The sequence below is a fragment of the Chaetura pelagica genome, unplaced genomic scaffold, assembly GCF_000747805.2.
Source record: "Chaetura pelagica isolate M959 unplaced genomic scaffold, ChaPel_1.0 scaffold171, whole genome shotgun sequence".
In the NCBI taxonomy this organism is placed as follows: Eukaryota; Metazoa; Chordata; class Aves; order Apodiformes; family Apodidae; genus Chaetura; species Chaetura pelagica.
In genome coordinates this window covers 1,192,494-1,205,400 of record NW_009952066.1, presented here as the reverse complement: position 1 = coordinate 1,205,400, position 12,907 = coordinate 1,192,494, and the positions used below count along the sequence as shown (strand labels likewise).

Below are 12,907 nucleotides of genomic sequence, written 5' to 3'. Positions count from 1 at the left end.
TCAGTTTTGTGCATTGCTGAAATAAAATTTGGAAACTCTGTTCCTCTGCTGTACTCCACAGGTCCATTGCTGACTGGCTTAAAGCACCAGATACCATGTATTTGCTGGACTTTGTAAAACCAGAGTTCCTTTTACTGAGGGTAAGAGTCTCTTTTCTTTCATTTCTCAGTCTACTTAACGATACAAAAAATGCCTCATGTTTTTATGTGGGGTTTCTTATTATCTTAATTTTTAATCCAGCCCACATGCTTATCATGCAGAATCCTTTAGACAGCTGGTAACCCTCTTGCTTGCCAGCCAAACTCATACCCTCAAGCAATACCTGCTCATAGTAAGGCAGCTTGGATGTCATACAGTGCTAGAGACAGAATTTTGTGAGGAATATTGGAATGATACTTTTTACGTGGAACATTAAGTTAAATGTTGAGGGCATTTTTTGTCACATTTTCCAAATTATTTTCACAGATCAAAAAATAAGTTAGACTTTAGCATCTGTTATAAATACATAGTGAGTTTTCATCTCTGTTTACTAGCTAAGGATACAGACCTTGCAGGGATTTATTCTATAGATCTCTTTTCTGCAAGCAGAATTTGCTATTTTTTCATTTCTGATAGGAAAGCTGAGAAAGAGTGAAAAAGCTTCTTGTGGGTAGTCTGCATTTCTGGATGTGTTTAGTAAATTTTTTAAAAATGCCGTTGGTACTTGTCCTGGGTTTTTTCTTCCTTATGTTTTGGCTTTCTTTCTTTTCTAGACCTTGGCTCGATGCCTGATTTTGTGGGATGACATCTTGCCCAATTCCAAGTGGGTTAATAGCAACGTGCCTCAAGTAGGTATTTACACTTAATGTGCTTATTTCCCAGTTTCACATCTCACAGGATTGTTCTGCGTGGGAATGTTTCCTTAGAGCTGCTCAAGAAAACGTACAATAATCATGTTCACATGACAGAGATGAGGGTTATGTAGGATTCCTGGACCATTACTGAAGCACTGGGGACTCTCATCCCATCATACTAGAGAGAAGAGGATTGAGAAGGGATCATAGAATCATTTTTAAGGTTAATTAAGGTTGGAAAAGACCTCTTAAACATCAAGTCCAATCGTTAACCCAGCACCACCATGCCAACTAAATCATGATACGAAGTGCCACCTCTACGTGTTCTTTGAACACCTTCAGGGATGGTGACCCATCACTTCCCTGGGATGCAACTATTCAAGACAGTAGATCATGCACCTTTCACAATCTTGCCATTGTTTTAGAAATCTTTAAGGGCCCAGATCTGGGAACATCGAAGCGTGTCCCTATTGGATCAGAAGTACCTTAGCTCAATAGCCTGTGGAAGAAAAAACAGCTTTTACATGCCTGTGGAACAGAACTATTTTGTGTTATTTACGAATCCCTTGATCCCCAGAATTTCAGTTAATTGATCAGTTTCCACTGGATTAATTTTTCTCACTCTTACGCTTTTTGTAGATCATAAGAGAGAACAGTATATCTCTTCAGGCAACAGAACTGCCTTCATCTGAAGACCTGAGTTTAGAAACACTGGCGTAAGTCACATGTAAAAAAATTCTACTCCTAAAAAACACATCTGAGCTCTTTGTAGAGATACCAATATGCAAAAAAAAAGTCTCCCTTGCTATTTAGGGAATTTTATCCCTTGTTTTCTGTAAAGGATAAGACTTTTTTTTTTTCGGTTTTCCCTTTTTTAATTATAAAGGAGTTTGTGATGTGTATTCAGATGAGGAAAAGAGAAACATTTAGTAATTTCCTGTTGATGTTGCTTATTAGGCAAGCTCATGTCTACATCATTGCTGGAGCATGTTTGTCACTGGGATTTCGATTTGCTGGTTCAGAAAATCTGGCAGCATTTAAGTGCTTGGTAAGAGAGCTTAACTTTTTTCCTTCCATTTCCATAGAGCTGTAACTTATCTCTTGTATCTATATTTAGTAAGCATTTATTTTCTTTGCAGTACAAATATGCAACAGATTTCCTGAAGAGTTTGTCAGCACCGACAGCTTCAATAGTAAGTTCTCTCTAGTTTTGTGTCAATGAAAAGGACGCCTTGTTGTGGAACAGATTTTGATAACCCTCACCAAAACCTTAATGGAAACAAAAACATCCCTTTTACTTTTCTATAACACAAACTATAGAACGTGGCAAGGCTGTGAATCATTTTTGTTCAGGACTTAGCTGGTTCTCCACTCTCCCTCTTTCTGTGGAATGTGGTTTTTGAGCTCAGGGGTAGAAAGCGGCACACGAGCCTGCCCAGAAGCGTGCGTTTGACCACAGAAGTGTAATAGTGCCTTTCCTCTTCTGCCTGAAGACAGGTCACTATAATCTTGAAACATGCTTGAGTGTCTTACTGCTGGCTCTTGCCATGGTGATGGCTGGCTCTGGAAACCTCAAAGTCCTTCAGCTTTGCCGCTTCATGCACAAGAAGACGGGCGGAGAGATGAACTACGGGTTCCACCTGGCTCACCACATGGCTTTGGGGCTCCTCTTTCTGGGAGGAGGAAGGTAACTTGCCATTTTCCTAGGCAGGTTTTTCCTTCTTTCAGCTCTCTTGCAAAATCTGAAGCAGAGTGCAATTTTCTTTATGATATTTTTATAATAACGTAAGTATGCATAAAGACATCTTCTATTGTAAACAAAAGTCCTTTTGTTTTCTAGATTACTTAGATTCCACAGGAATCTTTCTGGCTTGTATTTATTTCCTGCTGCTGCATGTTTATTTTGACAGCTATAGGAATACAAGTAACTACAGTAAATAGTAAATTTACTATAGTAAATTCACTGCCTGTGTGCACTTCACTAATATCCTTCCCTTCCCTGGGACACCACTATATTTTGAACACCTGTGCTAGTAGCCAGTATCTGTGAACAGGGAAACTGATAATCTTTTTTTCTACAGATACTCACTGAGCACTTCAAATTCTTCAATTGCTGCTCTCCTGTGTGCTTTGTACCCTCACTTCCCTGTTCACAGCACAGACAACCGGTAAGGGTTTGCTAGGATTCGTACTTGCTTAAGCTAAAGCAGCTAATTATTGAATGAGGTTATCTAGAGGCAGATCGTTTTTTACCTGCACACTCTGTCAATATTTTTTTTAAGTTTTCAAAAAAAGTAAAAAATAGAAGAAATAAGTGAAGATTTAAGACTATGGTAGAGATCTTTGATCAGTGAGGAAATGAGACCAGTTTTTCTGAGTCTCTAGATTGTGCTCCTTTGATTTGACAGTTCCATTTTCCTCAGCAGAAAAGACTTTTTTTTGCAAGGTCTGTCCATTTAGGCTCTTAATCAGTTTTAGCTGTGATTTATGAAGTCCTAAACAGAGCTAACATGTTAAAGCAATATAAACCCTACTACAGTACTACAATTTCTCTTTAGTTTAATTAGTTTAGGACTCGATGATCTTAGAGGTCTTTTCCCACCTTAACGATTCTGTGACCCACAGCTGTATCTGGTTATCGAATTGTGTCTAGTTTGAAATTTGGGGATTATTCCCTGCCTGTACTGCCCAGTGCTGAATTCCTTCTCCCCACACCCAGGTACCACCTTCAGGCTTTGCGTCACTTGTACGTGCTGGCAGCAGAGCCACGGCTCTTGACACCTGTGGATGTGGATTCCAACACTCCTTGTTACGCCCTGATAGAGGTGACGTACAAGGTGAGGTGTCCGGGAGGCCTTGAGGAGGTGTGGGAGACTCTGCTCTGCTGTGGCACTTGGTCTTCATTGTTGTGGCCAGCAGCCTTGGGTTTGCTTTCATGTTGTGGCAGAGACGAGCCAGATTCTACGCAAATGATTGAAGGGCTGTGCTCAGCCCACTCACCCTGTACGTGTGCTTTGATGTCTCCTTGAGAGCAGAACACAGGACAAGTAAAAGGCACTACAAAGCCTTCAAACAGTCCCAGGGTCATGTTGTCCTCTTTCTAAAGAGGAGAGACTTTGAAAGGTGCAGAGGTGGTTGAAACCATCTGTGTTTTTACAAAGCCTTCTCCTAATTCTGCTGAAACGAGCAACTTAATGTTTGTCCTTGGTGCTTGTGTCACTTGCCCTTTGGGGAAGAATCCTTTCTGCAGGATTTATTTTGTACAGGCTTACGTGAGACAGTGATGCTCACAAAAAGATTGAAGAAGGAGTTCTTGGGCTTTCAGAGAAGAGGTGTAACGTGGATCCTTTGTGGTTCTGGCAGAGTTCTGCATGTTCATAACATAGCTGATTTCTCAAACCTTCAGATTTCAGTTGAAGTGTGCTTGACTTGCACGTGTTGTTCCATCCATGGGAAATACACCTTTAATTTAGGCTTATATTTCCTGACATTGAAGGCAATGCTAAGTCATGTATTACTCAGAATTCAGGAACAGAAACTGACTGATTCTGACGAGTTCTTATAAATGACATGCACGTTTTCTTTCTTTTCACATGAAAATGAGCTTTACTAATATGTGAATTCTGGTGGCATTTTGAAGGGCACACAGTGGTATGCAGAAGCCACCGAGGAGCTGATGGCACCCACGCTTCTTCCAGAGCTTCACTTGCTGAAGCAGGTAAAGGAAGCCTCCGTTTAAATGAGGAATTTAGTCACCCAGTTTGTGTCACAAACAGTACAAAAACAGAGACTTAATGACTTTTCATTCTCTGTACAACCTTAGCCAGGCTCTGGACAACACTGTCCCATAATAGTGGCTCTGAAGACAATTCTGTCGCTATGGAGCACATGTTAAATTATGCCACGTTCTTCTCTTCAGTCTTGATCATAACACTTTCAAGATCTGATGTAGCAGGGAGTTCCCTGTGCCAGAAAGCTTCACTGTAGGAGGGACAAAGCTAGGTGCTCGTCCTGAGTTTTCAGGGTGGGTAGCACCATAAGAGGGCACATGCCCTTTTAAGGGCCCAGTGAGAACTGTAGGCTCATGTAGAAAACACTTAATTTTATTACTCTGTTTGTATCTAGTAATAAAAATGCTTATATTGACAGATCAGAGTGAAGGGACCGCGGTACTGGGAATTATTAATAGATTTAAGCAAGGGAACGAATCACCTCAAGTAAGTATTCTTTATAATGCCTCACTGAATAATGACCTTGTTGCTGAAGCAGGTAAAGGAAGCCTCCGTTTAAATGAGGAATTTAGTCACCCAGTTTGTGTCACAAACAGTACAAAAACAGAGACTTAATGACTTTTCATTCTCTGTACAACCTTAGCCAGGCTCTGGACAACACTGTCCCATAATAGTGGCTCTGAAGACAATTCTGTCGCTATGGAGCACATGTTAAATTATGCCACGTTCTTCTCTTCAGTCTTGATCATAACACTTTCAAGATCTGATGTAGCAGGGAGTTCCCTGTGCCAGAAAGCTTCACTGTAGGAGGGACAAAGCTAGGTGCTCGTCCTGAGTTTTCAGGGTGGGTAGCACCATAAGAGGGCACATGCCCTTTTAAGGGCCCAGTGAGAACTGTAGGCTCATGTAGAAAACACTTAATTTTATTACTCTGTTTGTATCTAGTAATAAAAATGCTTATATTGACAGATCAGAGTGAAGGGACCGCGGTACTGGGAATTATTAATAGATTTAAGCAAGGGAACGAATCACCTCAAGTAAGTATTCTTTATAATGCCTCACTGAATAATGACCTTGTAGTAATTTTTTTTTTTTTTTTTTTTTTTTTTTTTTTTTTTTTTTTTTTTTTAACCTGCTGTTCTTGTAACACCTATGGTTTGGAAAGAAGTCTGGTTTTGATCAGTTCACTGTTGTGCACTTGACAGCACTTTAGGGTGAAGAAAGAAACTGCGTAGTTGGTTTCACCTGTTGATGTGAATAATTCATGCAAAAAACAGGGCAGGGGAAAACCTGATAGTAAAAACCGCAGAGATTGGCAGCGGGATGGAGCAGTACCAGAAACCATCTCCTACTCATGGTTTTAGTTTAGTTTTGAGTTGGTGTGATGTCATGTTTCCCAGACTGTTGATACAGTAGTTAGCTGTTACTGCTTTGTGAGATGCTATTTTTCTCCTGTTACGTGAAGTATACAAAGCCCTGCTTACTGCACTTGAACTCTGCCTCAGGCAACTGTGAGAAAGAAAATCTTACCGGAATGCAGTGTCTGTGGGTAAAATCATTCTCAGCTTTGTGCTGTCAGCCTGCAGTGTAACTTCTCACCACGAGTATAAATGCAGCCAGCTGCATCTTTCATCAGTAACATGGTTGTTCTAGTTACTTTAAATGCCACTGTTGAGATTAAATTAGGTCCAGGCCTTTAAAGGTAACTGACAAGACTGAGGTGGAGATCCCAGCTCAGGAGGCAGATCCCAATTCACATCCCAGTTCCCCTGGCAGAAGCCAGCTTTGTCCCTCTAGACTGAACCTTCACCACACCCGAGCACTTGTTTGTCCAGAAGATCCTTCCTGTACTGCTGCAGCAGAACCCAGCGTGGGTGACTGAGGAACTTGCTCCAGATGCTTTGAATCTGTCAGGTCTCATGTCACCACGGTGAACATATGGTCTTGTCCCCAGCCCTTTAAAATAGCAGAGACCGGGCTGGCAGCGTTCTGGAGACAAATGCACGTGTGAGAAATAGTTTTGCCTGTCTCACTGCATGTGAATTTCTGGTATGTTGTTATGCTGAGCAGTTAGTTTCAATACAGATAATTTGGTTATTTTCAGGATGCCCAGTGCCTACGGTTAATGACACAACCGATACTCTAAATGGGGTAAACATGCAGCTGCTTTGCAGTAGTGTAACTTTGAACTGCTGCACGCTTCTGTTTGGAGGCTTGGTCAGGAATAGCAGGGGGGTTGTTGTTGGGGTTTTTTTGTTTGTTTTGGGGTTGTTTGTGGGGTTTGGGATGGGTTTTTTTTTACATGGAGAAAGGCCCATCTCAGCACACCTTTAAATCTGTGGATACCAACTGGCATGGTTTTCCTTGGTGCGGGGAGCTCATCCTAGAAGAGTCTAGCAGGAACCTGCAGTGGCTTCAGGAAGTTATATTCTTTATATCAGTAGGGCTTGTCCCTTTATTTGTCACTATTGCTTGCCATCACGTCACTGTTTGATAGCAGCCTGGCCTGAATATTCCAAGATTTCTATGTATACACAAGCAGTTTAAATCATCGGGACAGTGCTTAAGCAGGGGTGTTACTACATGAGCTGTTGGAGTGCACATTTCCTTAACAGGTTTGCCTCACCGTGTACCTGTACCAATTAAAAATAAGGACTGTTGTGATTATTTCAGGTCAATTCTTTCCAAGGGTGGTGTCTTGTATGTGAAGCTGAGAGCTGGGCAGCTCTCCTACAAGGAGGACCCCATGGGCTGGCGCAGTCTCTTGGCACAGACCGTTACTCACCGGAACTCTGAAGCTCGGACATTCAAGGTATCACTCCAGGCTGGTTTCTTGCCAGAAATGCTGCTTCTCAAAAGGCTGAGGGACAGAGCAGATCATGCTGTGTTAGTTGTTTCCAGCACCAAGCTCTGCCACATGATTACAAGTACTGAAGTTACTGGCTGTGCTGGAAGGAAAGGAAGTCTGGTGGCTTTCACAGGGCATATGAGGAGCTTGAGCTAAGAGTGACTGCTTGAGTAGTTGAGTGAATACAGCTGCCGTGGGCAGACAGAAGCCCTTTGCCCTTCATGTGCCCTGTGTAGATTACAGTCTTCTCACTTGTGTGCTGGGAAGGGAAGGACTGGGTGTCAATTGCTATAGAATTTGTGCGGTAAAACCAAAAAGCTCATTTTGAGAGTGTGTTTTTATCTGTTTCTTAGCCAGAAGCAATTTCAGCTTTCACTTCTGATCCAGCTCTGTTTTCGTTCGCGGATTATTTTTGTAAACCAACTGTGAACATGGGCCAGGTATGATGCCTAGAAGTGGACTACCATGGTTTCTTGCTTCTGTGAATAAAAGGTAGGGAAAAAAACTACACTAAAATCTGAGGAACAGAATCCAGCCCTTCAGGTAGTGGGGACAAGGAACATTGCAAGAGATGTTTTGTGATACGTAGGTGTCAAACAGAGCTATACTTTTTTTTGGTTTCTTTTCCCTTTGGTTGCATCACAGTTGCTGTTAGTTGTCTACATGAGTTGTATGCATTGCAGAATGTGTTTAGCAAATACTAAGAGCCTTCTTCAGTGTTCTGAGGCACTTAGGTGAAGCCACTGCAGAAGATTTAAGGTGTTTCACACTATGTTTCTCTTCATGAAATGACTTAAGGAAGAGAATAAAATCTAACCACATAATGCCTAGTTTTAATAAGCCCAAGAACAAAAGCAAGCTGTGTAGAATTATTAGCTATCTCTAATTTACATAATGTCAGTGCATGAGTTAACTTCAATGGAAGGAAATGTGAGCAATGCAAGACCCAGAAATAAATTGTCTAGCATGTGTGCTTTGTTAAACATGTGTTTTTTATCAGAAACAGGAAATCCTGGATCTTTTCTCCTCGATTCTTTATGAATGTGTTACCCAAGAAAATCCAGAGATGCTGCCCACATACATAGCTATAGACCAGGTGGAGTAAACACTTCTTTTTTTTTTTTTTTGTAAAGCCACACTTTGATGTAACAGTATTATTCATTCCATGTGATTTTTGTGGAAGACAGAAAGGAAGAACGGGAGATGTATTAGCCAGCTTACAGAGAAACAGAAAAGATTTTTAAAAGCAAATTGGAAATTAAGCTAATGAGAACTGAAATGATACCAAAAACATTAGCTGGCAGTTTTTCCCAGTAGGTGCTCAGAAGGGCAGCCCTTGGCAAAGGGGAGTTTAAGGATTAATTGGATGAATGTTTATGATAGAAGTGTTTCTTTCCTCCTCCAGTTCACATTCTCACAGTGACTTTGTGTTTCCCCTCTGCTAGGCTGTGAGGAGACTAGCAAGAGGAGAAATGTCTGAGACGTTTGAGCTGTGGCAGATCAAGCTGGTGTTAGAATTCTTTAGTTCCAGAAGTCACCAGGAGAGAATGAACAGGAATCCAACCCGTGGGCTCTTCATGAACTCTGAATTTCTGCCTGTGATGAAGTGCACTATCGATAACACTTTGGATAAGTGGCTTCAGGGTACAGAGATTACTTCAATCCTACAGTCATAAACACAACTCAGCCTCCTTGCTGAGCTGGGTTGACTCTGTCTTGCATTTGTTTCTTCCCTACATTTAATCGGAGTATCTCATGTGTTGCAGCTGGAGGAGATGTGTCTCTGCATTCCTACCTGAGTGGGCAGCCCAGCGAGGAATCTCATCTGAGCATGCTGGCTTGCTTCCTTATTTACCACTCTGTCCCAACACCAGGTCAGCTGGCAGCTGGAGGCTTGGAAGGTAAGATTGGCCTGGGTTTGTTCTTGCATACTGAAAGGAGCCCATCCTGTCAACTATGTGATAATGTGCATTTCCTCTAAAAGCTGCTCCATCCATTTCTGTTCTTCATTAATTGTCTGAAATCTGGACATAAAAGGTACTGAGTTTATGCAGTACTGAAGAAATCATAATTAGTCTGTATAAAAATGTCTTGCTTTTTTCCTGAGCAGCAGGTAATTATTTTCTCACAAGCAGCAGGACCAGATAAGATAGGCTGTAGAGGGGAAAATGTTCATTTTGTTGGGCTAGCTGTATCCTAAACATCCTTTAAATCTCTACCTAGTCAGAGCAATCTTCTAGATTTCCAGCAGTAAGCCTGGCTGGGATCCAGAGAAATTCTGGACCCTTTCACTTTTCCCTTGCCCTCCATCAGCCCAGCCTGGGGATATACCAGGCTGCCTCCACTTGATGGAGGTTTCTCAGGTTGCAAAGGAAATGCATCTGGACTTCAATTTGAGGAACTATGTGGCTTCCTTAAGGGTGTGACAGGAATGTTACCCCCTCAGTGGTGAGAGGTATCTGGTGCAGAAGGCTCTGTACAGTCTGGGAGTCTTGTGCAGGCCATGGCACCCAGAGCCTACAGGCTAGTGTGTCTCCTCTAGGACATTTTCCAGTCATGTTCCTGGGTATCTTGTTCAGGTCAAAAGGCCTTTATGGAAATCCTGGTTTCCTGTGTCCTCTTTACCTGTTACACTCCTCTGTTTTGGGAGTTCCTGCCGCATTAGTTGAATGTGGGATTTATTAAACTTTCAATATAAAAATTTACTTGCAACGAAAGGAAGGGTAGTGAGCACATCTCCAGAGGTGCACCCTGACCACTGCCTGCCTCTCTCCACAGGTCTTTGGTCGGGCATGCCGTTGCACCAACACGTGCTCATTGTCTTCCTTTCCTTTCTTTAGGAAGCACAAACTTCTCAGAGTTACTTCTGAAGTTCAAGCAGTTGAAGATACCAGTCCGTGCACTGCTCAGGCTCGCACCGCTGCTGCTGCAAAATCCCCAGTCCATGGTGCTCTAGGTCCAGGGCATCCACTCGCCCTGCAGCTGTGGAAGGGTAGAGGCAGTTGGGGCTTTCTTCAGGCTTCTCAAAAACATACAGGTAAAATGTACTTGGTTTGGTAACTTCTCAAACAACATCAGCTTCAAACTCATCCCCGGATGTGGTGACTGTGACCAGGAGTTATTTATAACTTGTTACAATGAGTTACAAAAAATTGTAAAAGTGGACTAATAATAAATTTACTTTTGTAACTAAGGATTGTTTACAAATGTCTTTTGTGGTGAATTATGAACTGTTCAATTTCCTTATTTTTATATCTTCTCTGCTTGTGATGGGTCTTAATCCACTTCCACGAGGTACTGTAGATTTTAGGAGACAAGCAGCCCAGAAGATGCCAAACTTGCTTTTCCTCTCGAGTCTGAGGCTGAAAGGGAGACAAACCACCTGCCTGCAGCGTGCCAAGTGCACTTTGCAAGAACTGGCATGACCTTTCACACTCATTCATGCAATTTATTTATTTTTGTCTCATAAAAGCTGCTGCATCTCTCTCCCCAAAGCACACGTCCTGTGCAAGTATAAATTGCTCTGCTCCGATTCACAGCGATATACTTGCTACTGCACTGTTTACATCTTTCTTTCTTTTTTTTTCCTCTAATCTTTGTTCTGCAATTAGTCAGTGGCTGCTGAGAAAACACCTGCCTCCACTATGTTACGTTATGTCTGGGCAAAAACTGAAACTACTTACAGACAATTTAAATAATTGGGCAATCGTTTGTGTTTCCTTCATCTCTGCTACGATGCCTTATGTATTTCCCCAGAGGACTGAACTTGGAGAGTGCCTGGTTCCGTGTTTGTTCTCGGCAGGCCAAGCACTTAATTTTTCATTAAATGGGTGGAGTTACTCCAATAAAAGCAGCCAGAAGTTGAGGGATAACTGCTAGAGCAGCAGCCAAAGCCAAGCTGTTTGACTCCCTTATTCTGAACTGTCAAAATTTGGTCTTACTCTGCAGGAGTGTGCTGATCCTGGCCCCCTTTTTTTCCAGACCCTCAAGTAGGGGAGCCAAAGGTCTTCAGGGAGGGGACAGATGGATGGAGGAAGACAATTAGGAGTGATTATGAAGAAGGAAAAGTAGAAAAATCATACAAACCTTCTACATGTTAATTAAAAGAATACTTTAAAACCTTGGTTAATACTAATTTCAGTTGCTTGAGATATCCTGAAGGAACAATGTGAGATCCAACCACATGGAGCCAGCAACAGATTCCACCTCTGTCCTTTTTTTAAGATGTTCAGAAGTTCATCTAATTTCCTCCGGCACCCACATAGGAATGTCGGTGTTTTGCTTCAGGGGAGATCAAGTCTTTCACAAAGACGTCAAGGGCAGCTGCTTTGGAGCCGAAGCTGGGATGACAGCCCTGGAACTATCCTGCTTGTGGGTTGCATGGTGGTTGGAAGTGAGTGGGTGTGTGACCTGGGGGTGACAGTCTCCTGCATCCTGCTGCTGGCTCTGGCTCAGGAGAGGGGTTATGAAAAAGGATGAGCCCAATACAGAACACCCTTGGGGGTGGATCAGTGGGGGTAAGAGGAAATCGGGTGTGTCCTGAGGGAAGTTCCTGAATGGAGTGCACAGGAGCTGTCTTGCTCTTGTTCGTCGTTTAAAACAAAAAAATGGCCTGCTCCAAAGCTACCTTCTTAGCTGTGTGAATTAAATAAATGTGTTAATAGGTATGGAAACCCCCACTTCTGCTCCTCGGAGCCATTAGGTCCAGCCTGGGGCTCCTGTCTGCTCCTACCCTTGGGGCTGTGCATACCTCCTCCCTCGGGAGCAGCTTGGGGAGGTTTTCTTCCTTCTAAACTGCAGAAATGGGAAGCATTAAACACTGAATTCTCAAAGTGAATGAGACTGCTTTCCCCAGCTCTCCAGCCCGTAGCTTTTCTGAGGATGATTATTGTTGAGCCTCCGAAAGTGTCTGGCACAAATACACGTAGGATGCAATGGTTTCCCTGTTATTTTTTGCCCTGTCCACGCTGCAGGAGAATGAGCAGAAAAGGCAAACTCTGGATGTTGAGTGAAAAACTAAGCAAGCTGAGCTGAAAGTGGGCTAGTGCCTCTGGCTCTCTGGTTGAATGTGCCGTGACTGGAGGAGTTTTGGCCACGTCTGGCACCTGCTGGTGTGCCTCAGATGCTGCTTGGTGGCTCGGCCAGCTGGAAGGGGACAGATGCCTTTGAGCACAAACGCAGTGGAAAAAGCAAAAGCAGGCTTTGAGCAATCCTCTGCCAGGAGAAGTGCAAAGCGCAGCTTCCCTAGTGCTGGAGGAAGCACATTCCCGGTGCAGCCGGCGTTGGGATGCTCCCAGCTCCAGCGTCACGCCGGGAACACCGGTCTTGGGGGGGGGATAGGAAGGCGAGGGAGGGTGGGCGTACGGGTGGGCGTGCGGAGCTCTCGGTCTGTGCAAATCAAGCGCCGAGGGGAGGCTTCCTGTTTCCTTTTTAAGGTTTAACAGAGAATTTGAAAGCAGCCGCCGCCGCGACCTGGACCAATGGTGTGGGCAGAG

The 12,907-nt window shown here is 43.1% G+C and overlaps 1 protein-coding gene across 1 annotated transcript in view; it reads left to right on the top strand.

Moving 5' to 3' along the window:
- The window catches only part of ANAPC1 (anaphase promoting complex subunit 1), a 31,016-nt gene extending 20,648 nt beyond the window's left edge, over positions 1-10,368 (top strand). The window contains exons 31-46 of the mRNA XM_010004686.1: positions 62-140; positions 753-827; positions 1,473-1,549; positions 1,791-1,881; positions 1,973-2,026; positions 2,327-2,520; positions 2,915-3,001; positions 3,553-3,670; positions 4,474-4,551; positions 4,983-5,050; positions 7,238-7,376; positions 7,766-7,852; positions 8,413-8,508; positions 8,858-9,056; positions 9,179-9,313; positions 10,253-10,368. Of these exons, the coding sequence (XP_010002988.1) occupies positions 62-140; positions 753-827; positions 1,473-1,549; positions 1,791-1,881; positions 1,973-2,026; positions 2,327-2,520; positions 2,915-3,001; positions 3,553-3,670; positions 4,474-4,551; positions 4,983-5,050; positions 7,238-7,376; positions 7,766-7,852; positions 8,413-8,508; positions 8,858-9,056; positions 9,179-9,313; positions 10,253-10,368 (1,693 nt within the window). The remainder of the gene's footprint in view (positions 1-61; positions 141-752; positions 828-1,472; positions 1,550-1,790; positions 1,882-1,972; positions 2,027-2,326; positions 2,521-2,914; positions 3,002-3,552; positions 3,671-4,473; positions 4,552-4,982; positions 5,051-7,237; positions 7,377-7,765; positions 7,853-8,412; positions 8,509-8,857; positions 9,057-9,178; positions 9,314-10,252) is intronic.
- The last annotated feature ends 2,539 nt before the right edge of the window (positions 10,369-12,907 follow it).